General features: G+C 64.8%; 1 protein-coding gene across 1 annotated transcript; it reads left to right on the forward strand.

Annotated features, from left to right (window-relative positions):
• The first annotated feature begins 734 nt into the window (after positions 1-734).
• On the forward strand, positions 735-27818 carry LOC114506106 (serine/arginine repetitive matrix protein 1-like). Its single transcript, XM_028523611.1, has 13 exons — positions 735-987; positions 6105-6257; positions 7130-7247; positions 7522-8039; positions 8102-8239; positions 9618-9694; positions 10784-11057; positions 12340-12521; positions 13712-13897; positions 18369-18506; positions 21115-21264; positions 22814-22942; positions 27234-27818. The coding sequence occupies exons 1-13, from the start codon at positions 735-737 to the stop codon at positions 27816-27818; spliced, it is 2901 nt and encodes a 966-aa protein (XP_028379412.1).
• Positions 27819-27875: the final 57 nt, after the last annotated feature.

Below are 27875 nucleotides of genomic sequence, written 5' to 3' on the forward strand. Positions count from 1 at the left end.
CGGCCCCTCGGCTCCCTTCAAAGCTGCAGTCACCCCCCCCCCCGCCCATCCTCCTCGGTCCCTGAGTTGACGGCCCCCCACGGCCTCCGACCCGGCCGCCACTCCCAGACCCCCCGAGACACGTTCGGACACTTCTGACAGGGCCGAGGGACGCTTCCCTCGGCCCTGCTCTCCAACCAGATGAACCAGACCCCTCCCCCGTGTCCAGCCCCAGGAGAGAGAGGTGCCCACCTACGGGCCTCCCCCAGCCAGCCCCGCTGCCTTCGCCACATCCGAGGCCACCCCACCTTCCCCCACCCCGCTTCTCCCCACTCCAGTCTAACCTCCACCGGGTTGTCGTCCATCTTTTGGGCTCGGCCCTGACTCTGTGCCTGAGCTGTGCAGAGCCCTTCCTGGGCCTGACCCCCACTGAGCTGACGTCCGGACCCCCGACAGCCACTGAGGCCCCAGGTGACCTGACCCCCCACCCCCATCTCTGTCTGCCTCCCCGGAGCCACCGCCAGCCCACACGGACGGCCCACGTGGCCCTGACCCACCTGGCAGGGGCCAGGCCGCCTGTCGTGACAAACGCCAATGGAGCACACAGGAGCGGGCCCGCACGCTCCCCCAGGGGCCAGGCACATGCCCTCCCCATCCTCGGTCACACTCGCTCTGCACAGTGACCCGAGGAAGACACCGTCTTCCTTTGTCACGGAGGAAAACTCGAGACCCGAAGTGTTTGCCGCTCGTCCGCGATGCCAGCGACAGAGGGGCCAGGGCGGATCCAGCCTTTCCCCCTGCATCGGGCGAGCGCCGGTCCGCCCCGCAGATCGCCGGGGCTGGGCAGCCAGGGGCGCAGCTGCCCTCGGGCCCCTCAGAGCCAGCGGGACCCCTGGGAGAGAAGGGCCGGGCCGGAGGCCGCGCCTCCTCCGAGCACCAGGAGCGTGCCCGTCTCTGCCAGCTGGCTGGACAAGCCCGGCCAGGAACCCCTGCTGAGCGTGGGGGACCGTGAGCGGGAACCTCCCCCTCTTTACAGAGACCAGTCTGGGTCCTGCCAACCGACTGGGTGAGCAGAGGGAGGGGGGCAGAGAGATCGAGGACTGAGGCTTTTGTGAGTTTAAAATCATTGGCTCTAAAGATTAAATAAAAAAAGGAAAATCATGTCTATAGATCTTGCATATGTCAAGGCTTTTAATTATACAATATTTTGAAGTCCTATTCATAAAAAAATAGAAGATATCGTTTCCAGTTCAAAGGACGTGTGCATTCAAAATCCCCTTGTGGACGCCTCGACTGCTTTCCTGCCATGCATGCGACGAGTGCTCTCGCCTGTGGCCCTGTCGGCATGAGCTGTTGTCAATCTTTTTAATAAAGATGAGTAGGCTGAAACTTGAAAAAATAAATAAAAATAATTAAAAAGTTGGGAGCACAGGCTGCGAACCAAAGTGTCCCAGGTTCGATTCCCAGTCAGGGCACATGCCTGGGTTGCAGGTCATGACCCCCAGCAACCGCACATTGATATTTCTCTCTCTCTCTCTCTTTCTCCCTCCCTTCCCTCTCTAAATAAATAAATTAAAATCTAAAAAAAAAAAAGTTGGCTCTGGAAGACCCCCTCCCCAGAGCTGCTCGTGGGGGACCCTGGTCCTTCTGGTTGAGGCCCCCAAAATCCCGCTCCCTATTCAGGCCGAACGCTGTTTTCCGTGTTCCCCGAGCTAGAACAGGCAGAGGTGATAAATGCGTTAGGAAGAATATGCGTTCTCCGGGGTCCGCAAGCTTCCCCCAAATTAATCTCGGTGTGTGAGGCCCGGGGAGCCCTTTGTGGAGACTCCGTGCTCTGAGCTCCTCCAGGAAAGTCATTCCCAGGTCCGACTGGGGCTCTGGGACCCGTGCACCCACCAGGCCAGGGTCCTGCCCCGAAGGGTCCGAGGGGAGGGGGGCGGTTTCCTGGGCTCAGGGAGCAGGAGGGTCCGCTGGGTCTCTGTTCCCACAAGCCCCTCTGCAGAGGCACGGAGGCCCCGCGCTGCAGCTGGCTGTGCACCCGGGTCAGGCTTCCGGGCCTCGGTGGGCAGGTCTCGGCACGGCCCGTGCCCGGCCGTGGGGTCTCACGGGCTGTGTCACACCGGACACCCCTCACCGCCCCCCCTCGAGGCCCGTCCACTGGGCCCGGGGTCCAGAAGGCACCTTCCCCAGGAGCCCGGCTCTCTGCCCTGCACCCAGGACTGGGAGGGCGGGAGACAGGCTGTGGGTGCCCAGGGACCGGTGGTCCCCATTTCCCGCGGACACGGGACCATCCACCTGCCTCAGGACACCTGCACCCGTGGGGTGGCTGCAAGTGCTGCCAGAAACAGTCTTGGGTGGGGGCACCTCCTGACCCCGGAGCTGAGTCCCCCCCGGGTCCCCCCAGGAAACCGGAGCAGCTGCCTGGCTCACAGCAGAGCCCTGCGACCTCCGAGAGGCGGCGGGGGCTGCAGGGGGGGTGACGGGGTGGGGGCAGGGGAGCACTGAGCTTCTTAAAGACAAAAACACAGGGTTGGTCTGCAGGGCCCAGCACGCTGACTCCATCCCTGCCCACAGAGAGGACGAGCTGGGGCCCCCTGGAGACAGAGGAGCCCGTCCCCTCAGACGTGAACTCGAACAGAACCTAAAACCGAGGGGGAGAGAAACCGGTGGGTGGCCCCGGGGCCAGGAGTGCCCTCTGCCGTCTCAGGGCTGCTGCGTGAGAAGTTCCATCAGGTTCCAGCGCGGAGAGGCCGGGGACTGAGGGCCAGCTCCCCCCCCCGCCCGGGAGAGGAGCAGCAGCTTCGTCCGGTGTTCAGACGCCGCTGGACCCAACGCCCGAGACCCCCAGACCCTGCCCCCGCCCCCCGCAGCGGAAGGTCTCGCAGCCCCCTGGGCCCGGGCCACATTCTTCTGTGAGGAGCACGAGCTGTGTCGGATGGGCACTTGTTTGTGCTGGAGAAGCAGTTCCAACGTCAATAAGCACTGTTATGCCTTATCGGTCCCCAGAGGGGGGGCAGTGAAGGGTCTCGGAGGCCCGTCTGGGGGCCGGCACGTGCGCACACCCGTGTCCAGCGCAGGCCACCGCTGCCCGGAGATGGGGCTTCTCAGCCCGCCTCGGAGCCCAGCCCCCAGCCCAAGCCGCAGCCCCAGAGCCACAGCGCAGGGGGCAGGGAAGGCTGGGGGGGGCCTTGGCTCTGCTCGGCACCCGCTGCCGACCCAGGCAGGTGAGGAGGCGTGGAAGCCCGTCCGCGGTGACAAGGGCCCATGGAGCCTGGGTTCTGCCCGAGTCACAGTCCGGCTGGCCCACCCCCCACCCTGGGTGAGGAGGGCTCGGGGCGGCAGCGGCTCAGGGCACAGGAGTCACAGTGAGTGACAAGGACAGGGGCCTGGGCCAGGGCAGCCGCACCTGCAGGCTGGGGTCTGCATGGTGCACAGACCCCGGGGAGGGGGCGACTCGGGGAAGCGGCCCTGGGGGCAGGAGGGGCGTGGCCATGAGCGAGTCCAGGAGAGGAGAGTCGTTGGGTGCCGGGGGGGCCGGGCGTGAGGCTGCATTGGAGGGGAGAAGACGGAGGAGCCCAGAGTAACACCAATACTGACCTTGGGTGCAAGGACAAACGAAGCCCTGCCCGGGGGTGAGGGGGCAGAAGGAGTCTCAGTTCAGACCCGAGGCTGAGCAGGGGGCCTGGCCCGGACGGCCAGCAGGACTGCGGGGTCCGAGTCTGAAGACCCGGGCCCAGGAGAGAACTCGGGGCCGGAGCTGGGGACGGGGCGTCGTTCAGAGGTGGAGCCACCGAGGCAGCCGCCGGACCGAGGGAAAAGGGACGAGAGCTCAGGGGACTGGGGGGTGAACCCGCTGCTGGAAGTGAGGGGGCAGGTGGGGTTGCGGGGTGGGGGGGGCACGGTGTGCGGGGAGCCGGTCAGGGGGCCGGAGCCGAGGCAGGCGGTTCGGAAAGTAGGAGTGCGCCGAGCGTGAGACACAGAGGATGAAACCCGAGAGGACGTCGAGGGTCTGCCCTCGGAGCCCCCCCCCCCCCGTCGGAGGGGACAGTGTTCAGGGCAGGTTGGAGCTGGTGCCGGGCCACAGGCCGCGGGTCGGAGCCCAGGCATCAGACATTGTGAGTGGGCGCCCCTCCCTGGGGCGCGAGGCACAGAGGGGCGCGAGCCAGAGGCCGGCAGCGGCAGCAGCAGCAGCGCACAAGCATGGCTTCCCGGAGGGAGAACCTGGGGAGTACCCAGAACCAGAGGGGCAGGCTTCGGGGCCCACTCCTGCCCCAGGAGGGCCGGAACGAGCAGGCCTCCCCCCACACCCCCCGCTCCGGGCCAGCGCCAGGTGGCCCCCAGGCGACCCCCGCCGCGCCTCCCCGCTATCAGAGCCGATTAGAGTGGAGCGCCCGGAATGTGCCTGGCTTTCCTCAGAGAGGGGCCGCGAGGACACGAGACACCGTGACAGGCAGCACCGCACGGGAAGCGGACGTCGGCCGGGCCACTCCGGGGGCAAACGCCGATCTGAGGGGAAATGACTCAAACGGCCCCGGGACCTGTTGACTCGGGGCTTCCACAGGCCGGAGGACCACGGGCTATCAGCACGAACTTGAACCTGAGACACGGGAAGCCTGAGGGTGACCTTGGAGCTGCCCTCCCCTCGGGGTGACCCAGGACGAGCGCCTGAACCTCCGAGTGCCCACGTGCTTGCCCAAGAAAAAGACCGTGCCCTCCCTGGCCTCGGCATCCGCAGGGTGACGGGAGGTGGGGTGCCCTGTCAGCCAGAGGCCTCCAGGAACGTGTGTTTGTCATTCCTCCGTCGTTTCCGTGGAGACGAGCAAAGTCGTTTTCTTCATGGTCTCGGAAACTCGAAACACGCGTGTGCAGCCGTGTGCATCGTGATGAGGCCGCACGGCTATCTCCCTTCCGAAACGCTCAAGGGAGAGAGTATTCACGCGGAAAAGGAAGTTTCCCTCTCTCTACACTCGAGACGGATGACGCTTTAGAGGAAACATTTTCAGAAGAACTTCCCTCCAAGTCTTCCTTTCGGCGACATCAAAGCAAATCAGGATGCTTCCCGCTGGTCAGACCTTTAATTTTTTTTAAAGTTTTGTCTCAAATTGTTTGACAAAAGGATTTTTTCCATGTTTTATGTGGGAAGGGAATTGACTAGCAAGGCACGGATTCAATCAGGCCGTTGTATTTCATGGTTCATTTGAATTTCCTGAGCGAATTATAGCTTCTTAATTCGGTTTTTTCCATTTAAGTTTTGGTGTTATAAAATACATTTCCATAGGGAAAAAATCTGCTGTTTTAATGGGAGCATTTGGTGGCCAAAAATAGAAAAATCAATCTTTCTTTTTAAGTTCAAAGACTCAGCAGTCTGTTCCTACCAGAGAGAGAGAGACAGAGCAAGCAAAATCAGACAGGGTTCAGGTATCAAGACTGAAATAATTGATTCAATCAATTTAAATCGGAGAACAGTTAAGACTTTAAAAAACAGATACATCGTCCTCAGCCACAAGAGGGGCCTGCCGCCCTCCGGGCCCCCCAGAGCCGCCCTCCGGGCCTGGGGGAACAGCGCCCAGACCCGCACCGGTGCGTCGCCTCCGCGCTGGCTCCATGTCACTGCCTCGGAGGACGGGCCCGCAGAGGGCCACGCCGCGTCCCTCGGCCCCGACGGACTTTCACCGCCCGCGTCACCGTCCGCAGTGGCGCTGAGCTCCGCGTTCAGCTCCTCTCCCCGCCCCCAGGGCGGGGCCAGGGCCCCTGCGCTCCGCCCGCCCCGCAGCCCCGGGGACGCACTCAGGGTGTTCACACCTGGGAGAACAGAGCTCGTGAGCAGACCGGCCCAGGACTCGGCTCTTCTGTTTTCTCCCACATTCTTTCCTTTTAAATCCTCAGCCGAGGGTGGGTTTGCTGATGTTCAGGGAGAGGAAGGGAGGGAGAGGGAGACGTGGGTCGGTTGCCTCCCGCACGCAGCCCGACCAGGGACCGAACCTGCAACCCCCTGGTGTGCGGGACGACGCTCCGGCCCGCTGACCCACCCTGCCGAGGCCGGGTGCCACCACCGACCGCGTCCTCCCTGGGAACCACAGCCCTGGCCGCTCCTCCCGCCGGCACTGCCCCTGCCACTGCCCCAGGCGCGCGGCGGCGGCCGACCGACGTGCCCGAGCGGAGCCGAGGCCGCGGGGTCACCCTGCTCTGCGCCGGGACGGCCGACAGCGCCCTCTGGCGGCTCAGACGCTGGAACGACGGCGCAGACCGGACACGCGCGGAGAGCAGCGAACGGAGGCGTGAGCTCTGGGGGGCAGGGAGACACTCTCCTTAGGGCGCCACTGGTCTCCCTCCTGATGGAAACCCTTTTCTCTCGCGTCAAAACACGTGGGCCCCATCACGTTGAACAGACCGCGTTCCCTGGCGAGGCCGGTTCACAGCGTCTCTGCCCAGAACCGACACCCCCGGCGCTTGGGGAAGTCACTTTGTGAGCAAGGCCTCGTCCTGGAAGGAGCGAGGGGAGCGCGGGGGAAGTGACGCGGAGAGACAGACGCACTGGAACGCACCACGGCAGCCCACGCGGGCGCGGGAAGACCGCAGACGCGCCGTGGACGACGGGCCGTGGGCACCCAGGGGCTCCGCCGGGGCTCTGCTCGCTCGGGGCAGCCCTGCCGGCCAGGACGCAGGGCGCCCCTCCAAGGCAGGTCCTTTCAAAGACCCCTGGGCTCAGCGGCCGCGAGGTCCCGTCCGAGTGTCACTGTCACTTCAGGGCGCGCCCCCCTTGCACAAGGCGCGGCAGACACACCCCCCGAGTAACGCCCACCCGGTCCCAGGGCCTGACGGGAACGCAGGCCCCAGGGCGTGAACGCGGCCCAGCCCCCGTCCTGTAACCGAGAAGCAGGACAAACAGTAACGAACCACGTGCCGATGTCATTTCTCTGACCTTTCCCTCCAGAAGGTGAAAGGACTCCCCACGCATGACTCATCGGTGCACCGAGTCCCTGCATCTTTAAAAAGAACTTTCCAGGGATGTTTACACAGATGCTCATTCGTTATTTGTGTTTGCGGGCAGGCAGATGGAGATTGTGTCCGTGGCACTGCAACTGTATCGCCAGTGGGACTGTGCTTTCAAAATAGCCGCTGCGAGCCTAAATATCTGTGTTCCCTCTAGGCACTCGGCCGCGGGAGGCAGCCCAGGGACCGGGACCCCCCTGCGTGGTGTCTTCCTCTCCCATCGTGCGGGGGAGTCCCGGGGCCCCAGGGAGCCCACCGCGCAGCAGGCGGGCTCGGTGCCCCCGGGTCAGACGTGGGAGCAGGCGGAGGGTCGGGCCGATTCCCAGGCTCCCCACCCCGGTGGACGCGGGTCTGGCTGGGCCCAGCGAGGGGCAGAGCCGAGGAGGCCTCCGAGGTCCTGCGGGGAGACCTTCCTGACCTTGCACGCTGTTGGGGCGCGTCTCCCGCACCCCGAGTAGTGACGTGAGAGGCAACAGGAGGTAGCAGATGTGCATTTCTAATGCGAACGCCGCCCTGCTCCTGGGGGAGCTGCTCCTGGTTCTCCTGCAGCCGCGGGTCCGCGGGACAGTGGCAGGTCTGGACAGTGACAGCCGAGAACCGCGTCCCCTTCCGCCCTGGTTCCCGGAAAATGCCCCTGATCAGGGCTCGGAGGTGGGACTTCAGAGGGGCAGCCCGGAGGCCGGGTGCTCCAACCTGCTCACCGGGCGCGGTCTCCCCGCCCCCTCGAGACAGCACCTGGACGCCACCCTCACGGCGAGCCCTGGCCTCCGGCCTCCCGTCCCCACACGCTGTCAGCTTCCTCCGAATTCCTGGACCTAATGCCGGGCCACGATGGGCAGCTTCCAAACAGGAACCTGGAGACTTGGCCGCCGCAAGGGGCGGCGGACATGACCTGCCTGTTACCAGGAGCATCCCGGCCAGCCGGCGGCTAATTGAGGAGCTCCATCCCTCCGTCCGTGACGAGAGTGAGCTGCACGACAGTCCCGGGGGGAAGAGACTGCGAGGGGCCATCAGCCGGCCTCGGTGGTCACTGCTGGAGCTGGCCCTGAGGGGCGGGAGCCGCGGGAGTGGGTGGGTCTAGAGCGGACCCCTCCACCTCCCGCTCAGGACCACCCGCATCCCCGGCCAGGGCCCCCGCAGACCACCTTGCACGGCCGCCCCCGCCCGCGGCGGAGAGCAGGCGTCAGCGCCCAGGCTGGCGCGGAGCGGCTGCAGACGGAGTCGCTGCGTCGCTCTCGCTCCCGCAGACTCGACTCCGGGCCTCTCGGTCAGAAACTTGGCTTTCTAGGCAGTCAGTTCCCCAATTTCATGTCGCGCACAACTTAACGACTTGGTTTTAACTTTAAAGACTCAATCCCTCCAACCCTCTTTAATGTTTAAATACTGTATAACATGGACTGTGTGTTTTCCGTTGAGCAGGCATGAACCAAACGGTGATCCGAGCGATGCGCATGAAGTAGGACATGAACGTTCTTTAACACAAGCATCTTAATCGGAGACTCTCGTCCAAGAAGACCATCCCAGGGGCAGATGGACGTTGGCACAAAAATGCTCGTCACAAGTTATTCTAGTGGGGAAAATAAAACTCAGAATGGCGACACAGAACAATCGAGTGTCCGTAACAGCAAACGTCCCGAAGCAGCTGGAGTCGTTAGCCGGGCTGAATCGCAGTGACGGGCGTTCACGACACGGAGACACGGGCCTCACACGGAACAACAGCTCGGCTGCAGGCAGGGATGCGCCGGGAGTCCCGTGGGAAGAAACCGTGACGCCCCGGGAGAGGACAGGATGGACCCCGCCCCCCCGGCACCGAGAGCAGCGGCCGGCAGGGTGCCCACGCTGAGGCCCCTTGAACGCAGCCCCTGAGGGAGGGAGGCCCACTTGTGAACTGACCATTTGATCTCCCTCATAAAAAGTGACTAAATGACCACATCTTCCCCTCCAGCCCAAACGGCCACCCACCCCCCCAGGCCCCTGTGATGCAGCCAGAATGGCACAAGGTTGGGGGGGGGGGCCGGCCACGGGATCCCCACAGTCAAAGTGGTACAAACTCAAGGTCACCACCCCAGAGGGAGACGCAGTCGGAGGCCCCACACCCGTCCAATGGTCTGAGTGTCACCATCGGGCGAGCGGACACACCGGGGCGTGGCTGCCTGTGGAGAGAAGCTCGTTGGGCCCGCAGCTCCCCAGGAGGGGACACAGGGGGCGCCCAGGGCCCCCCGAGGAGGCAGCAGGGCCAGCTGAGAGGCGGAGGAACCGGGAGCTGGGCCTGCTCTTCACTGTGGGTCCTGCAGGGGGGGGGCCGGCCGGGCAGGGGCGGGCGTAGCAGCGGCTGGTCTGAGTGCCTTCAGCAGGTGCGGGGACACGGGCTGTCCCCTGGTCACAGGCACCCGCCCTGGGGCCTGGGCAGGAGGTCGGAGGCCGGGCTGCATGGCCCGTCCAGGGAGGGGAGCTGACCAGCCAGGGTCAAGGCCCAGAGCCGGGCCAGGACATCACCCGGAAGCTCACATCACCGCAGAGAGAGGCTGCAGGTGAAGACTGCTCCTGGACACCCTGTCACCCCGAGGTGCGGGGGGGGGGGGGGGTTCACACCCTGCCCTCCACCTCCTCACCCATTTCCCTCCCACACGGGGTCGCCTCCTCAGGATCCCGAGACCCTTCTCCAGGCCTCCGGCTGCTCCGTCTCCCCTCTTCCTCCGTCCCCAGGAGGCCTGACCCGCAGGTGAGGGGGGGCTTCCCCACCCCCTGGGGAAGCTCCGGACACCTGAGCAGACTCTCCAGCGCACCCAGGTCACCCCAGGGTCAGCCGGTGTCAGGGGTCACCCGGGGGGCCCTGGGGGTGCAGGTACATGGGACGTTCCCTCAGGTTCTTGTGACTACATAATTATTTACAAATAAGAATGTAAACCAACACGTAACTCTCGCACCAGTAAATAAAACTTAAAAGAGGAAATGTTTGATTTCCCAGACCATTCTGATTCCAACAACGAAGCGATGTAAAGAAGAGAATTCCTGGTAATGGGAAAAGTACAACTAAAATTTTTTTAAAAAGAGACAGAGGGATCCCCCCGACAGACAGTGCGCTGGACCATTCGGGGCCCCCGGGGGCTGGGGCAGCACTGTCCTGGGCGGCTCGGACGGCGTGCGGGGGGGAGCGGGGCGTTGCCCCCGGCCCGGGGCCCCTGCAGCCCGCGGGTCCTCTCTGCGAACAGCGCCCACGCCCGCGCCCGCGCCCACGGGGAGGAGACTCAGCTTCTCGGAGGCAGAAGACCCTGGTCAGTGTCGGGCCTGGAGGGGCTCCCCCCACACAGACCTGAGCCCCCCGCCGGGTGAGGAGCAAACCAGGAGACACACTGCGGGGGTGGGGGTGGGGCGTAAAGTGCGGACGTCACTGCGGGCGGGGCTGACGTCACTGCGTCACTGCGTGCGGGGCTGACGTCACTCCCACTGAGGGGGAGACGCGGCCCGCACCGTCGCTGGCCGCCCAGGCCGCCCCCCCACACACACACACACACGCAGCCGGGGGTCTCCTGCCCAGGTCGCCCTCCGGCCCAGCAGCCCGACCCCTCCTGCCCCGAGCGACCGAGCGAGGAGCGGGTGTGCGACTAGGGCGGGAGGGGGAGGGGCCTCTGCCCACGCGAGGAGGACTCCCCGGGGGCCGGGCCGCAGTGGAGGACTCGTCCGCTGCCGCCTGTGCCCCGGGTGCCGGGCAACTGGGCAGAACTGGGCGCGCGCTGCCACCAAGTCTGGGCGTCGGCAGGCCGCCCCCCCCCCCGAAGGGGCTGGGGGGGTCTCCCCTGGGTCTCCCCAGCTCCCCCCGTGCGGGCATCCTCGGGCCCTGGGCTGGCGTCTCTGCCTCCGTCACCGCGCGGCGCCTCCCCGGGGCGTGTCTGCGCGTTCTCGGGCCGGCCAGGAGCCAGCCCCTGGGGTCCGGGGCCACCTGGTCCAGCCTGACCTCTCGGTGACCGAGTACGTCGGCAAGACCCCGTATCCAAACAAGGGCGCATCGCGCAGCCCTGGGCGGACACGGGCTGGGGGGGGGGCGCTGTGCGGCCCAGGGTCACCCCCGCCACCACCAGGCTCGGGTGGGCCCGCCGCCTTCCAGAAACACGGTCGTGTTTAAACGAGGCTGAAGGCCGTCGTGCGACTATTTTCTCCCCGGAAGCCCGTCCAGAGGGGAGACCTGGTCGGCCAGAGCGCGGCCGACGGGACTGGGGTCGCAGACACGGGAACCGCGGCCGCGCTCTGCGCGGGTGGGAAGAACGCGGCTGCCCGGGGGCCAGGCCCGGGCCCCGCCCCGCTGTGGGAGGGGCCCCGTGGGTCTGGGCGGGACAAAGGACGGGAGCACGCGGAGGCCGCCTGCTGGGCCGCGTGCAGGGCCACGTGCTGTCTGCTCCGCACGCTGCTTCCCAGGAAGAGCCCGGCGGGAACCCGGCCAGCAGCCCTCTGTGTGCAGCAGAACACGGCCCTGGACAGAGGTCCTCCCCGAGCAGCGGACCAGGGGAGCCCGCGTCACACCCAGGAGAAGCGAAGGCCGGGGTCCAGTCCCGAGCAGCCGCCCCCACCCGGCCCCACCCCCAGGGCACAGCCCACTGGGAGGGGTTCCCAGGCGCCCAAGAAACCCCCAGGCCTCGCCAGGGCTCCCGCCGGCCCCCCGAGGGGAGACCAGGGCCCGACCTCACTCTGCGTGCCGGGCCTGCGTGCAGGTGGCGAGTGAGTCATCACTCAGAAGTTACTTTACACAAAACTAAACACCGAGACTCCATCAAATAAACAGTTTGCATTAAAAAGGGTTTTGTACGACAGCAGCCCCTTTTCTGGCATCCCCTCCCAAAAACAATGGGCCGTGACTCACCAGCACAGAGCAAGGCCAAGGCTGCTGGGGGGGGGGGGGGGGCATTCTCACAGCCCGGCCGAGGGGCCGGGCCCGGCCGAGGCCTCCTTGTCCGTCCAATCAGCTTCTCTTCAGAGCAGAGGCCGGTCCCTTCCGTCCTGCAGAGGCGTGGCTGCTGGGTCCCCGTGCCTCTGAGACAGGGCCACAGACTCCCGCCCGGAGCTGTGACCCCCGAGGTCAAAGTGCACGCCCTGCTTGCTGGGTGCTAGCCAGGACGCACGGTCTTAATAGTTTAAAGCCTAAGAGTCTCTCTCCTAAAATTGAGGGCCCTTTATTCCAAATTCCAAATTCATCATCGAATGTATTGCCAGGGCACTTCCTGTCTGGCGCACGAGGATTACGGACTGTGCAGAACGGAAAGCACCGGTGTTGGTGGAAGTTCGAGGGAGAGGGGGCAGCGAAGAGGTGGTGGCGGAGGGGAGCAGGTGGGAGCTCCCCCAGCGCGCCGGCCTCCTGCCCCGGACGACGCTCAGCGGCCCTGGCGCACCACCCTTCCGCCGTCACCCTCCCGGGGCCTGCCCGTGCCCTGCACCGGCTCATCCAGGGGCCTGCCCGCGCCCTGCACCGGCTCGTCAGGTGGGAGCGGGGCGGCCGGAAGAATGGCGGCATCGCCGGCCAGGCTCCTCGCCGGGGCCACAGCTCGCTGCCGTCTGCAGTGGGCGGAGTCGCCGGCCCGTTTCCGTGCCTCCCCTGAGTCAGCGCCCTCTGCCGAGGGTCAGGGAAATTCCTCCCGCTGGAGGTGGGGCTGCCTGCCCGCCCGCTTGACCTTGGGCTTGGCGGCGGGACTCGATTTTGCCATCAGGAACAGGGGTGACGCGCTTCGCTGCCCGGCGTTGTCCCCGTGCGGGGGGCGGAGCGGGGTCCCTCAAACGTTCACGTCTGCCTGGCACCGCGGGGTGGGGCCTTGTTTGGAAATGGGGTCTTTGCCGGTGGGGCTACGTTGAGATGGTAGTGGAGTGGGGGGCCCCTCCACCCCGGGAGTACCCATACCCCTCCCCCGCCCCCGTGCCCGTCAGAGGGACAGACAGACACAGAGAGAAGGCTCTGAAAGGGGGGGCAGAGACCGGGTGATGCGCCACCAAGCAGGGCCGCCTGCAGGCGCCAGGAGCTGGAAGAGGCAGGAAGGCCCTCCCCTGGGGTCATGGCACCCTGGGGCCTCGGGCCCGCAGGACCTAGAGGAAGTGAACTTCTGTGGTCTGAACGCCCCCTCCCCCGTCTGTGGCGCTTTGCTGCTGCGGCCCTAGGACTCCAACCCACCCCTCACACTCCGGCCTCGGCCTTGGACGGAGCCTGGGCTCCCCTGAGGGTCAAGGGCGCTGGCAGGAAAAGCTGCTTTTCGGGGCACAAAGCGCTGCCCAGGCCGGAGGCCCCCTTACCCCTGTCGCTCTGGAACCTGCCCCCTCCGTGGCTTCGGCCCTGCAAGACTCGGGGGTCCTCCGTCAGCGGAGCAGGTGCTGGGCTCTTCAAGGCGGCGCTTCTCCACTCGGTCACAGCCTTCCCTGCCCACCCCCAGCCCCGTCGCCGTGGAGAACGGCGTCCCCGAGAGGCGCCCCAAACTGCCCAGCGTGGCGAGCTGCCAGCGAGAGTCCACCACGGCTGGGACCATCCACGGGGAGCAGCCCAGGGGTTCCATCTGCTGGGCGACCTCTGACCTCTGGCACTGGAGAGCACCCGCCCACTGGGGCTGCCCAGCACCGTGGCATGGAGGGCCACGCTGTGGCCTAGGCGCCCGCCCCCAGTGTCCAGCACCCAGGGGTGAGGTGGATCCCAAACGCAGACGTGTGGTGCCCGCCCGCCGGGCAAAGGGCGGAAACCGCTGCAACGGGACGGCTTTGCCAACCGCAGGAGCAGCCCCTGCGGACAGCCCCCCCCCCCAACCGGCGGCCCCGCCGCGTCAGCAGGCACAAGGGCTCCAGCACGAGCCCGGAGCAGCTTCTCGAGGACCTCGGGTGCCGGCCGCCCCCGGCCCCGAAAGCCGCGTGGGACCAGCCCCAGCTCCACCTGATCGGCCCTCCCGAGCCTCCGCAGCCCGTGCTGCGTGGGGACGTTTCTGAGCTGGCGTCCGAGGGGCGCGTCTTCCTTCTGAAACTCCCCGCAGCAGCACCAAGGACGCGCACACCGCTCTGGGGGCTCTGCCTCGGCAGCATCGCCTGCGCGCACAGCGCCCCCTGCTGTGCGTCCGCTTCAGGCACGCAGCCCGTCCATCCCTGACACCGACACCCAAGGAAAAGCCCCGAGTGTGTGCGTGTGTGTGTGTCAAGTGTGCGTTGTGTGTGTGCATGGGTGTGCGTGTGTGTGTGTCATGTGTGTGTTGTGTGTGCACAGGTGTGCATGTGTGCATTGAGTGTGCATTGTGTGTGCTCACGGGTGTGTGTGCATGTGTGTCGTGTGTGTTGTGCGCCTTGGGTACATCGAGCGTGTGTTCATGTGTGCCTCGAGTGTGCATTGTGTGTGCTCACAGGTGTGTGTGCATGTGTATCAAGTGTGCATTGTGTGTGCTCACAGGTGTGTGTGCATGTGCGTCAAGTGTGTGTTGTGTGCATGCACGGGTGTGCATGTGTGCCTCGAGTGTGGTCAGGGGTGTGTGTGCACGTATGTGGCAAGCGTGTGCACATCAGTGTGCCCGTCCCAAGAGGATGAACTCAGGTCCTCGGGCTGCAGGCGTGCCGTCTGACCCAGGTCCCCTCACCAGCCCCCCACCAGCTCCGTCTCGGCCCCGGTGTTCCCTGCGGAACCTTCATTCCAACTCGAGGTTTTTCCGTCTCCTCCCCGCCGTCCTCAGCGTGTCTTCCTCGCTGGGCTCAAAGCCAGTGGGCAGGCGTCCCCCTGCAGGGTCTCCCCCCGGGGCCCCCACCACCACAGCCTCCAGGCCGGCTGCCCAGGCGCCCGCACTGAGCTGGGACGGCAGCTCCGCCCCTCGTCCCCAGCCCCAGCTGTGCCGGGTAGCGTGGACACCTCAGGGGAAGCCACCCGGGGGACAGCAGGACCCAGGCCACGTGGTCACACCAGGCTTCCAGCTCCGGGCACAGGGCACTTCCTGCGTTATTCCTGTCTTCCCGTCGGACCACAGGAGACACAGGGCACAAAGCCACAGACATCTCAGCATGCAGGGAACTACACACAGACTACATGCCAGGTTCCAGAGCAGTGGAGCCCGGCACCCCCTCACCGCACACACGGGCAGAGGCAGAGGGTGGGGGTCGGTGTGACCCTCGTCAAGGAAGGGGCCTCGTGAGGAGGGACACCTGTGAGCTCCAGCCCAGCTCGGGCAGCCAGGGCCCTGCTGAGGAGCACCCGGGCCGCGGGACGTCTCTCTCCTCAGGGGCCCAAGGGGCTCACCTCCCCAGGGAGAGCACAGCCGTCGGATGGCTGGGGGTTCGTGGCACATGTGATTTGACATAAGTGTTTTTAAAATGTAAGCTGTGTCACATTCACAGGTACCACTACAGGTCCCAGGTGCCCACTCTACCCCCACGGTGGAGACTGCAAGTGTCTCCTACTGGCCATGCTTCTCTGCTTTCTGTTAAGCAAACCCCTGGTGTTTAGCTGGTACGTGAGGTCCCAAGATCGGGACCATGTCTCTCAGCTGCCCTGAAGCCACAGTGTGTGCATCGAAGTCCTGGCTGGAGAGATATAAGCGAAAGTGTCTTCTGCAACTTCTGGGAAGTTTTCTTACACGAAGGCAACATGCACGTCTTTGTTCTTCCTTGCTCCTGGCTAGAATGTAGAAGGCGATGGCCAGCGCTCCAGCAGCCACCTTGGACCATGAGGTAGAAGCTACGTGCCGAGAATGGTGGGTCCTGAGGACGTCATGAGCTGGATGCCCTGCCTCCGGGCTTCTTAAGTTCCTCTTCGTTTGCGCCACGTCACGCAGGGTTTCCTTTTGCTCTCAGCTGAACCAGCTCCTCTCACACCTGTGCCCTTCATAAACCAACACGCTTCGGGCACACGAGCTGAGGGGCTCCGGTCCTCAGAAAGGCAGGGTGTCTTGACTCCAGGAGAAAATGCCATCGCCCGGGGGGACTCAGACCATTCCAGGCAGGACTGTGTGTCCGGCAGGCAGCCGGGGGGGCGGGGTGGGGAACGGGCCTTCCCGGTTCCACCTTTTCTTCGAAGGGGCCTGGGCCCCACCCCCCTGCTGCGTGCGCCTCCGCAATCGGCCCCCCGACACTCTGACCAGGACTCCTTCCTGCCTGTGGCTGGGAATGCGAGCCTCCGCGTCTCTTGCTGCAGCTCAGCCCACTTCCTCTTCACGGCCACGGAGGCAGACGTGCAGTCGTGGCCGCCGCCGCCGGCCTTTCCCCGTGGAGGTCTCCATTCCTCTGCTAGACAAGCGGGGGGCCGGGGGGGGGTGTTGGGGCAGAATACAATCCTCCTGAAAGCTGGTTCTGATTAGTGCATTTGTGTCTAAAAGCCAAACCCCTGACTCCAGGCAGTAAGCCAATTATTTCAAAGCCAAGCTTGGGCCTTGACCTTGAAAACATTATTCAAGGATTAGACTCTCTGAAAATTAAAAAAAAAAAAAGCCTCTTTTTCTCTGATACATAATTACCTCCTCCTGCTTCCCGTCCAGCTCTTAAGTGGCTTCGCATGACACTCACGTAGATCCTGCTCCGTCAGCGACACGGGGTGGGCTCTCCAAATGGGCCTGATGCTCGCACAGCCACACACAGACACACACACACACACACTCACACACTCACACTCTGACACAGAGACAGAGACACACACTCATACACACACAGACACACACTCACCCTCTGGCACACTCACACTGACACACACACAGGCACAGGCACAGTCTGACACACAGACACACTCACACTCTGACACACCCACACTGACACACTCACTCACACTCTCACACTCTAACAGAGAGACACTCTCTGACACACTCACGCTCACACACACTTCCACTCTGACACACTCACACACAGACACACGCGGGCGCACACTCATACACAGGAACCAGCACGTTGCCTGGCACGCTAACTGTTCCCCGCATCTGACATCTGACCGTCTCGGTTCCACGTTCCACGCCCGGCGTCTCTCGCCCACTCTGCTCCACCCGATAACCGTCTGCATCGGGGAAAACCGTGACTTTGTTTCCTTCCCGTGTCCCGACGCCACCGAGTGTCGTCGGTCACACACGGGTCCTCGGGAGACTCGTCCAGAAGGCCCTGAGCGTCCAGACACGAAGCCACCGTGTGGCCGCAGCTCGGGCTGGGAGGGAGCGACCGGGCCGACACCCTTCTGGTGGGGTGTGAACCTGGGGCCCCCGTGTCCCAGGGACCCCGGCGGACGGAGCTGCCTCTTCCTCAGCGTGCCTCCCTGGCTGCCCGGCAGCTGAAACAGGCTTTAACTTAGAGGGGCCTTCCCAGAGCCGATGGATGAAGCGCCAGAGAGAACGCACCGGACGACAGGAAACGGCGTGAACCGAGAAGATCCTGGTTCAGGCGCAGGCGGTCCCAGGCCCAAGCCCACCGCCTCCTCTTCTGCTGGGGTGGGGCAGGGGCAGACCCGCCTTGCACCTTAACCTTGACCCACTGACCCTGCTGGACAGCCTGGGGCGGACGGGGCCTCGGCCCGGGGCAGGTCACCCTCTGATCCCGCCCGCCCCTGAGCCGGAGGAGGCCGCCAGGGGCAGCTGAGTTTGGAGGCCGGCCTCGGCGCCGCGGACGCTCCAGACACGCTCAACGGGCCCCCCCGGAAGACGCGTTCTCGCTCGTTTCCCTTCACGATTCCCAGGTTACGCGTGAAGAGGAATGGAGCTTTTCCCTCCCTCTGACCCGATGGAGCCCTTTCTCTTGCCTGTGTCTCTCGGCATCCCGTGGGCCCCGTGCGCCCGAGGAAGCCTCTGGCCTGCTCGGGGCTCGTGAGGCTGCGGGGCCCGGGTGGGAGGGGGCGTGGGGCGGCCCTGGGTGCTGGGGCAGCACAGGCCCCTCCCAAAGACCCCGCCCTCCCTCGCCGCCCCCTGAAGCGCCTCTGGCTGGACACGCCCCCTCGCTCGCCGTCGCTGTGCCACGCAAATCCCAACACGGAGCCGCGTTCTCGGTCCCCCCCACGCCCGCGCGGGGCGGAGACTTTCCACCAGAGGGGCGTGGGGGCTGGGGCAGGGCCGGACCGGGGGTCACCGAACAGAAGGCTGTTGGCCGGAGCCAGGCCCGGGCTCGGATGAAAGAAGGGGGGGCGGGGCGGGGCTCCACCGCCTCCTTCCGCGGCCTCACCCGGGACCCCGGGCCGGTGGGCCTGACCCCCCGGCCAGTGCGGCTCGTCTCCGGCCCGGCTGCCTGCGGGTGCCCGGGTGGGCGGAGCTTCCTGTGCCCTGAGGGACCCCACGAGCCAGCCAGCCTCCCCAGAGAGGAGGCCTCGTCCCCTCCCGGGGGTGGGACCCCGAGTCGGAGGGTCCAGGGGACAGCAGGGCCAGACGGAGAGCCGGGCGTAAACGCACGCCCACAGGCGGCAAAGGCCCCTCCCCGACCCCCCTTTCTCCACCGAACAGGCCGGCCCTGCTCTCTCCCCCACGCGCAGCCGCGTGGACGCCCGCCTGCGGCCCCTGCGCCGGCCCCTCCCGTGGGTCCCCACTGCCCTGGGCCTGCCCGGCACCGCCAGCCCGAGGGGCCCGTTGGAGGAGCCGTGGGTTGTGTCTGCGTCGCGGCCACACGGCGGACGGGAGGGCGGACTGGGGCCCATGGCGACCTGAGGGGAGCCGTCCAGTGCGCTCGCCCGGCCCCCGCGGGGCAGAGCCGGCACCCAGGGGGCGGGGGGGGGGCTGGGCCGCGGTGAATGCGCGTCCACTGGTGAGGAGCCTGCTCCCCATCGGATTCCGCGCCTGCCTCCGCGTCTGTGACGTGGCCGTGTAGTCCCCGAGGTGGCCTCCAGTGCGAGCCGTCCAGCGCCACCTCGTGTACTCGGCACACACGGTGGTGCCCACGCGTCTGGCCTGGACGGCGAGCTTCACGCGTTGTCACTGGAATCCGCTCGAGCCCCCGGGGAGCTGCACACGCCGTCATCGAAGTTTCCAGGCGGGGGGGGGGGGGGGGTGATAGGCAGAGGGGCCGGGGAGCTGCCCGTGGCCGGTGCACTGGCCCCCGGTCTGGAAACAGCATCGAGCCTGGTCGCCTCTCCGATACACCGCTTCAGACGGCTTTAAAACGTGTGCGTGTGCAACCGTGTCCTTTCCCTGCTCCACCGCATGACCGTAGGAACCTGGACAGAAACCTGGAACGTGTAAAAGCCTGGGGTGGGGGGAGCGGAGGCAGATCCCTTCCCAAACTGCTGATCAGGCCCCAAAGAATCCACAGCTGAAGTGGGAGATGCGTTGGAGATGACTCACATGCACACTCACACATGCACGCTCACGCACACACTCACACTCACACACACACACTTCCACTGCTTCCGATGCGAGAATCTGACTCCACCGTTCCATCATAAAAATTCAGCAGGAATGAAAAGACGGTCAGAAATCCCACTCTCGGTAAAGAATGTAAACTTTTCTTTTACCTTGACGTACATTATTGTTTACTCCTAATAAAAATTTTGTTTACCTAGATTTGTCCCACTACCTCATAAAAATTTTAGATAAAGTTTATTTCTCGCAGCGACTGACTTGTGTTGACTCCGCACTTGCTGTAGAGGGGAAACGAGGTGAAGTTCGGGCACAGAGGAGCACACGCGGTGACCAAAGCACAGACAGACCCAGAGACGCTGCAGGCTCTGCCCCCACGGGGGAGTGGGGGGGGGAGCCCGGGCCCGGTTCCCTGCTGTCAGGAGGAGGTGCACCCTCTGCGGACCCCAAAAAGTGACCCACGAAAGGGGGTGTCCCTGTGAGCGGGGGGAGCAGGTCGGGAAGGAGGGGGCGCCCCACAGAGAGAAGGGAGGGGGTGGGAAGGAGCAGGGAGAGACAGGAAGTGGGGGCGGGAGGAGAGAAGGGCCCAGCAGAGCCCGGCACCGGTGGCACCGGCGGCACCGGCGGCCCGATCTGTCCCGTCTCCCGTCGTCACGCCTGGGCCCCCGGCCCCACACCCGCCCCCACTGACGCGGACACCGGGGCAGGGGCGGCAACCAGACGACCGCACTGACTCGTTGCAAACACACGCTAGTCGGCCAGCACAATCGAAGCGCTTCACAGGAGTGGGTCCCTCCTTCACACTAAGCGCACTAGCGGTTAGCTACCACCGGCTCCAGAAAGGAAGCTTCTAACCGGGGGGCGGTTCTGGAGGAGCGGGAGTGAGCGAGTCCACCTGAGACGACATCCCACGGGCTGCCCGAGGGGGGACGGAAGAGGCCCCGTCCCCAAGGCGATGGCCGCTGGGTGGAGGCCGCCAGGCCCAGCAGTCCACTCCACTCCCCACGCACGGCGGCAGGGCTGGCCGTGTGGCCGTCCCCGGGTCACCAGGGAGCACGGCTGGGCACCTGCTCAGTCAGGACCTGGAGGAACGGAGCCCTCCGGGGGCCACCCGGGAGCAGCACCAAGGACCCTGGGCCCAGCCTCGTGGGGACAGCGGCGGCGGCCAGTGGACACGCAGCCCTGGGGATGGGATTCCTGCCACTCACCTGGCTCCGCTACACCTGGCGGGCAGGTGAGGCCTGACCACGCACGGGGAGGAGGGACTTAGCAGCCACCCGGGAAAGGCGAGCCCGGGACTCCGCCCACAGTGGGCTGGTTACTGTGGTTTCCTCCCTGGAGTGGGCACTCGGCACAGCTGGAGGCCGAGCGCCCGGCGACGGCCGTCCCCGCGAGGACCGGGGCGTCTCCACACAGATTCTGCTCGGCCCCACCTCGCGCTCGAGTCCAGCCCCGTCCCTGGACGGGCGAGGCCCCGACAGAAGAGGAGCCGGCGGAGAAGCGGAGAAGCGGACAGACAGACGCTCCCCACCGGCTTCTCCCCGTGTCCAGGGCCGGTCCACGCCGGCCACGGGGACACGGTCGTTGTGTTCAGGGTCTCGGCACGTTGTGCGCTTCAGCGTTGGGCCGATGGAGCGATAGGAATGACCCCGTCACACATGACACGTCACGGACGTGCTCCACCGACCGTGGCCAACCCGGCAGCGCCACCAGAAGTGGGAGGTCTGTGCTCGCTGGAACGAAGGTGCCCTCGCTCTCCAGAGAACTCGGGGTCCCGGGGGGACGGGGACGTGGGCTCAAGGAGTCCGCCCTGGTGTTTAGTTTGGACAAAACAGTTTATCTTTGCACCTAAACATCCCCAGCTGCGCTGCGAGCCTGAAACGCCTGTGGGTTCCAGCTAGAAAGGGAAACCGAGCAGCAAGGAGGAGACAAACACATCGGCTTCGTGGAGTCCGACTTTCTGAGAGAGGCGCCGGGCGAACTGAAACAGCAGGAGCAGCAGAGGCCTGCAGCCCACGCCGGGCCCCCGGCCCGCCCCCCGAGTCCTGTCGGCACCTGGAAACGCCCTCGTTCTGGGCCCAGCACGAGGGGGGCCCCACGCGCCACCCCACCCCCGCTGGGCCGCCGTGTGGGGGCCTGACCGGCCTCCGTTGCTGAGAGCTGACCGCCGCTGGGACCAACGACCTCTGGCCCCCACTTCAACGGCAGCAGCAAAGTCCACGTGGAGGGGTCCCCACACAAGCATTTCGCCCCCAGGACAACCCCAGAGACGGGTGGGCACCGCCACCCCCTGTGCTGTCCACAGCGGAGGGGCCCCGGCCACAGATGCCCCCACACCGGCCACAGAGCTTCGTGCCGGCCGGGCCACGGGGCTGCTCCCGCTGGGTCCTCCGGCTGGGCCGGCACAGCTTCCCACAGCGCGGCCACACCCCTGCCCCGGGGACCGCTGCTTGGGGCAGACCCGGTCCAGGGGGCAGCTGGACTCACGTTTCCGAAACTTGACAGAAACTTGGCAAAGTGACATGATGTCTGTTAAAAATGAGTCACTTTTCAAATAGGGTTCATGTTGGACTTGCGTCATTTCACTCGTTACAGGGGTAAAAATTCCTCGTCCCCAAGTCCCAGCGCAACGGACTGGGGGTGCATCCACAGCGGCCTGCCCCCCCCCACACCCCCGCCCCCGGGAACACGAGGAGCCAAGTGCCAAGGCCTCCAGCTCCGAGCTGGAGAAGGTCCCCCCACCCCCCTTTGGCAGAAGCGGAGCAGCTGCTCCCCGAGACTGTCCCCCGAGAAGACACAGCGCCGGAGGGAGTGGGGGTGCAGAGCTCAGGGCCGGCCCACCTCCAGTCTCTGGCCGTTCCGGAACTTTCCCCTGCAGTGGGCCCCTAAAATTAGGAAGGGATTCTGCTCCCGCCTCTGGCAGGGCCTCCCGGTCCCTGGGGGAGGGGGCTGTGGGAGGACGGGGACCACACCCCCGGACAACGGCAGTCACTGGGGACCTGTCCCATGGGCCCGTCTGGTGCCCAAGTCCCTGCCCCATAACCCCCAACCCAGGACAGCATGTGCCCTAGAAAGGAGGGGGAGCCGGGAAAAGGGGGTCTCCACAGACTCGGCGTGAACTGAGCGGCCAGGACGCGGTCGCGGGCAGGGAGGAGGGGGACTCCAGCCCTCAGCCCTCGAGTCGCTCCCACTCAGGCGTGTCCTTGTCTTTGGGAGACAGACCGGGAGGTCCCGGCAGGCCCCAGGGTGGGGTCAGCAATGGGCTTCCTGGGAGGCCTAGGGACAGCGGGACGCTGCAGGGAAGGGCGGAGAGACGAGGCTGCCCTTGGTGGGAGACGCTCTGACCTCCAGAGATGTCACCTGTTCAAGACGACAGCCCCTCCACCTGGGCAGGCCTGCAGGGCCCTGGGACCGGCGCTGTGCTGCCCCCTGGTGGGCCCGGGCAGGTCTGCAGGCCCCTGGGACCGGCGCTGTGCTGCCCCCTGGTGTTCATTTCCTTTCATTACAAAAGTTCAAGGCCGCCCCACCACCCATTACTGCTGTCCTGGCCCTTTCCCTCCCCTGGGTCCACTCCTGGACTGTCACTGCCACCACAGCGACGTCAAACAGAAGGCCGGGCCTTCGTGTCGCCCAGCGACCAGAGCCTGGAAGAAACGCATGTCCATCCCGGTCTTTGTGCCGTTGTGGGCACGTATGAGATCGTGGCCACTAATTTGGAGGTTCGGGTGGGCAGACAATGAAGACCCCAGTCAGAGGTGAACAGCTGAGCACTTTGTTAAGGGAGAGCGAAGAGAAAATGAGAATCAAGAGCACGCACGCCAGAAGGGAAATCACCTGCCCCTGCATTTCTAACAGATGCAATGAAATGTGTCTTTCGGCGTGCCGTGGAATTTTAGTCACTAGTTCATGTGTCGTGAGATGAAAAGTTGGAAATCGCAGGCTATGCTACGGCACCCTGCTCAGCAGTTTAAAAGAAGGTGGTGTGTTTGCGTGTGCCGGCATGGAGATACCCACAACAGTCCCACGGAGTGAGCAAGCGTGTTGCAGGAAGCTCCCTGTAGCACAACGGCACGTGTTTCTTTACACACCGGACCCCTCTCCCCACGCGGCCATGTACGTACACGGGCCGCGCCGGGAAGGCCACAACTAAATGGACATGTGCCGGCCTTCTGTTTGACGTCGCTGTGGTGGCAGTGACAGTCCAGGAGACTCAGTGCCTGTCAGACAGGGGGTGCTCAGTTGGTGCAAGTGCCAGGGCTGGTGTCCCAACCAGCCTGTTGACAAACACAGGGATTTGTTAATTACCTGAGTAATTAAAAATCAACATGAAGATCCACCTCCCTGTGGCCACCCAGTCCCGCCTCCCCGGGGTCCCCAGCCCCGGATCCTTCCGTAACTTTCTCCCTGGTTGTGCAAAGCTGCACGGATACCCGTGCAGACTCTTCCTTCTTGCATTTTCTGAAATAGGATCCAACTGTGGGTGATGTTCTACAATTTTCTCTCTTCGCTTAATATTTCGAAGATGCTTTTTCAGGTAATGGATATATTTCTCTCCTTCTAACAGTTTCACTATATTCCATAGCATGGATGTGTCATAGTTTATTCAAAATCCTGAACATTTCAGTTCTTTCTAACAATTTTTTGTATCAGTTTTCTCCCCAAGAAAGACGCCACCTGCAGAGGGCAGGACGGGGTGAACCGGGGAGATGAGGAGGGCGTGTTCAGGGTGGGGAGCTGTCACCACAGCCAGGTGACACTGTCTCCAACCACACCCTGTCCCCCCTCCGCAGCAAGCCGGCTGGGTGCCGGTCCCCCGCCGCTCACAACCCTGGCTAGTGCAGCCGACACCTGCACCAACTGAGCATCCCCTGTCTGACAGGTGCTGAGTGACTCCCTCCTGCGCCCCCCACTGGGCTCTTTGAGCCCTCCTCATGCCCGCCCTGCAGAAGGCCAGATTCGCCCCGTGAACCGTGAAGGACCGCGGCTTTGTGGGGTGAAGGACGTGGCCCCGACCGCCCCCCAAGGCTCACACCTGGGTCTGTGTGACAGACGTGAGCGGGGTTTGCAGACGGAGCCCTGAGCTTCCCTTCTGCACCTCTTGTCCTTCCGGAATCCCATCCCCACTTCCTGGCCTGTGCCCCCCCCCAGCCAGAAGGACCACGGGGTCTCACCATTCCTAACTCTGGCCGCTCGGGCGCCCACTGTGGAGGCAGGCACCCCACCTGGGTACCCGGGCCCTTCAGGCCGGCCCCACTCCAGGGCTCCCTGGCTGCCCCCCCCCCCAGCGCCCTGCTGGACCCCCTCCTCTGTACGCCTTCTAGAATGTCGAATCCAACACCCGGGCTCCACTCTTGTCATTCCCCCAAAGTGCAGTCTCCTGGACAGACGACACAGCCGGCCGAGCCGTGCCACCTGCCCACCCCCAGCCAACCGGTGCTGTGGGCTCTGTTTCCTTCATGCCCCGGCCTCGTTCCTCAGTGGCCCCACTCGTGACTGCCCCCCCCCCCCTGCAGTGCTCAGGTTACCCTCTTCCAGGCGCCTCTGCACGCAGCGGCCACCGCGACCTTGCTGAGACACCCGCATCTGCTCCGGCCTCCGTCCTCCGGTCCGGCTCTCCGGCCCCACGCCCGGTCCTGGGCTGGAACCCCCGTCCCCCCTCGAACAGGGGCCAGGACTCGGCCTGGGCAGAGGGTCTCTGGCACCCCCTCCCACCCCACCCCACCCCCTGAGCTTCCTGGGGACCGGCTTCTGCTCCCCGTATCTGTGTCCCGACCAGTGGGATTAGATTTGTCACAGACACGTGAGCCAATGGACGAAACAAAATGTTCAAATACATGTTCCTTGTGGTGCCTCTGCCCTAGACTTTTTCCTGGATAAAGAATTTTAGTTCTTCCAACCTCTCCTGGTGATCACTTTTGGGGATCACCACCAAAAAAAAAAAAAAAAAAAAAAACCCTCTCTGGGTTCTGCACGCGGCGTGGACCCAACCTGACCAGGGCGTCCCCAGATCCAGCATCTCATCGCTGGCCCCTCCCACCATGCTGGTGACACAGTGCTCTGCAAGCTTTTGTGGCCACTTGGGCGGTAAGGGGGACTGGATCCCACAAAGGCTCATCCGTGAACTTCCCGAGCTGCTGAACGGAGGCTGGGAAGAGTGCCCACATCTCCCACTTCTCTTCAGCTTCCTGCCACCCCCACCCACGATCTCAGCGAGAAGTGCATGAGCCCAAACAAACTCCACCGCGTTAAAAAACTCATCAATGTTGGAAGAGCCTTAAGAAGGAAAAAATTAAACTAAATCTCAATATAGGGAAATGCAAAACCACACTGGACACCCCTAATCTGACAGAAATGTCTGCTCTGGAGAGAAATGTGGAGCCAGAGGTGGCGACGTGGACATGCATGGAAAGGGAGGAGGCCTTGACCGAGGCCACAGCTCGGCTCCTCTTAGCGGCAGAGGAGTCGGAACAGCGCGGTGTGGGCGACCGATCGGTAAAGCCACCCGTGTCCACACGGCATGGACGGGGGTGGGGGGGGGGCAGGGAACACGCCCAAACAGTTGGCTTGACGTTTGCAAGGTAACTTGGAGTGGAAGAAGAGTCCTCATCACTCGTGGAAGTAGCAACCTAAGTACAAATGGGGCTCAAGAGTTTTTTTTTTTTAAGTGGATCTCAGATACTCTTTTTTAATTATTATTATTATTAAGATTTTATTTATTTTTAGAGAAGGAAGGGAGGGAGAAAGAGAGAGAGAGAGAAACATCCATGTGCGGTTGCTGGGGGTCATGGCCTGCAACCCAGGCATGTACCCTGGCTGGGAATCGAACCTGCGATGCTTTGGTTCGCAGCGGGTGCTCAACCCACTGAGCTACACTACCTAGGGCTTCAAGATTTTAAAACAGTAACACTGGCGGTGTTTTTTCTAAGTTGCTTTGCAATGTTATGCCACCTGAGGGCACCAAAAACTTAAAAATGTTTCCACAATGTTTTCTGCTGGAATAAAAAGTTCCAGAGTTTTCTCGGAACACGTTTACTGACTGTGGTTCCCGTGTCACGACGGGCTGCGGGGAGGGCACGCAGGCACACGCACGTGATCTGTGCTCGGGGCGCGAGCTCGGGGTCTGGTGGCCGCGGCGGGCCCTGCCGGGACAGCGCCTGTCGGGAGTGAGCTCCTGGCGGCCGGTGCCCGTCAGCCCACCCAACCCCGCCTGGACGGCGGCTCCGTGCGCAGGCCCAGGCTCCCGAGCGCCTGAGTGCTTCCTTGTAGAACGGTGTTTAGTCCCTGGCGTGTCCCCAGGCACGGAGCGTGGGGCTGTCCCGAGACCACGAGACACGGGGCGGTGTAGGAACCCTCAAGGGTGGTGGTGGGCGGGGGGGAGCCTGCGTTTCCACAGGGTCCGTCAGCCTGCGCTCCGCCCCTCCCGGCCCGCGGGCTCCCCGAGACTCCGGGGGAGCAGCACCAGGGACACACTCGGGGTGGGGGGTTCGCAGGACTCTTGAATTCTCGAAAACCGCTCTAGACGCTTCGTTTTTATCCAAAATGTGATTTAATGACTTGGCGTTTTGCACGAGCGGTAACTGCGGGTCTCTCCGGTGCTGAAGAGCCGGCGGGCGACTTGAACCGGGGGTGCAGACGGGCTGTCCCGCCCCGCTCACCGCAGCGCGCACGGGCGCCACCTCGCGGAGGGCGGCTCCGCCCGGACCCTGGCCCCCGGCCGCTGCAGCGAAGCGGTTCCGGCCGCCCGCGCCTCACCTCTCCCGGCCCCAGGCCGCGGGACGTTTGCAAACAGTTCGCGGAGCGGCTGAGGCTGCAGCGTCGATGCTTTGAAGCCGGGTTAATGCCGAGCACAGAGTTCCCGGAGAAGGAACCGAGCCCCGCACGGGGCTGAACAGTGCGCCCCCACGCTCCGGCCGGCCACCCCGAGCCGGCGGCTGAGACTTCCTGGGAGTGACACGTGACGGCCGCAGCCTGCCGGGGGGGGGGGGGGGGGGGCGCGCAGTGCGCCCCTCCCGGGAGGAGAGGACGGGGCGCGGGGGAGTGTCGCTGCCCCGAGAGGGCCCGAGGGGGGCCGCGGCTGCTGGAACCCGGACCGAGGACGGCCCGGAAGGCCCCCCCGAGCCGCTGCGGGACGGTCAGGGCGCCCGGGCTCCCCGCTGCGCCCCCACCGGGACTTCGCCCTCGGGTGACAGCCGGAGGGAGCCCCTCGGACGTTTCCAGCGTCGGTGCGGCGGCCCGCGAAAGCCAAACTGCGTTCATATCGGCTCCCCTGACCCCGCAGCGAGGACGTCCTCGGGCTCCTGTCCCGCGCCGGTGGGCGGACGCTCGGGAAGCCGGACGCTCCACGGGGGAATCGCTGGCGAGACGCCCCAGTCACCCGTCGAACTGAAAACGCGGCGCAAGCACCGAGCCCGGGCTCCCGGCTCGTCTCCGGAACTGCGCCCCCCGCGCCGCACCGAGGGTGTTCTCACGGCCTCGGCCCCTCTGGTTGCCGGAGGACTCCTTCTCGCCGTGGGCGCTCGCCCACACGCACCGCGCACTCACACGACGGCAGCTGCTGGGGCTCGGCCCACAGGGACCGCCGCGGCCGGAGCGCGCGGGTGACGCTGATTTCTCGCCCCCAGGTCCAGACGGCGGAGGGGAGCACTGCCTCCCGGGAAC

Source organism: Phyllostomus discolor, chromosome 3, assembly GCF_004126475.2.
Source record: "Phyllostomus discolor isolate MPI-MPIP mPhyDis1 chromosome 3, mPhyDis1.pri.v3, whole genome shotgun sequence".
In the NCBI taxonomy this organism is placed as follows: domain Eukaryota; kingdom Metazoa; phylum Chordata; class Mammalia; order Chiroptera; family Phyllostomidae; genus Phyllostomus; species Phyllostomus discolor.

Coding starts and splice junctions, on each gene's coding strand:
- LOC114506106 (XM_028523611.1), top strand. CDS start 735: ATGCCAGCGACAGAGGGGCCAGGGCGGATCCAGCCTTTCCCCCTGCAT. Junction 11,058..12,339: donor CCCGCCACCACCAGGCTCGG/GTGGGCCCGCCG, acceptor GACGACGCTCAG/CGGCCCTGGCGCACCACCCT. Junction 12,522..13,711: donor ACAGCTCGCTGCCGTCTGCA/GTGGGCGGAGTC, acceptor TGCCAACCGCAG/GAGCAGCCCCTGCGGACAGC.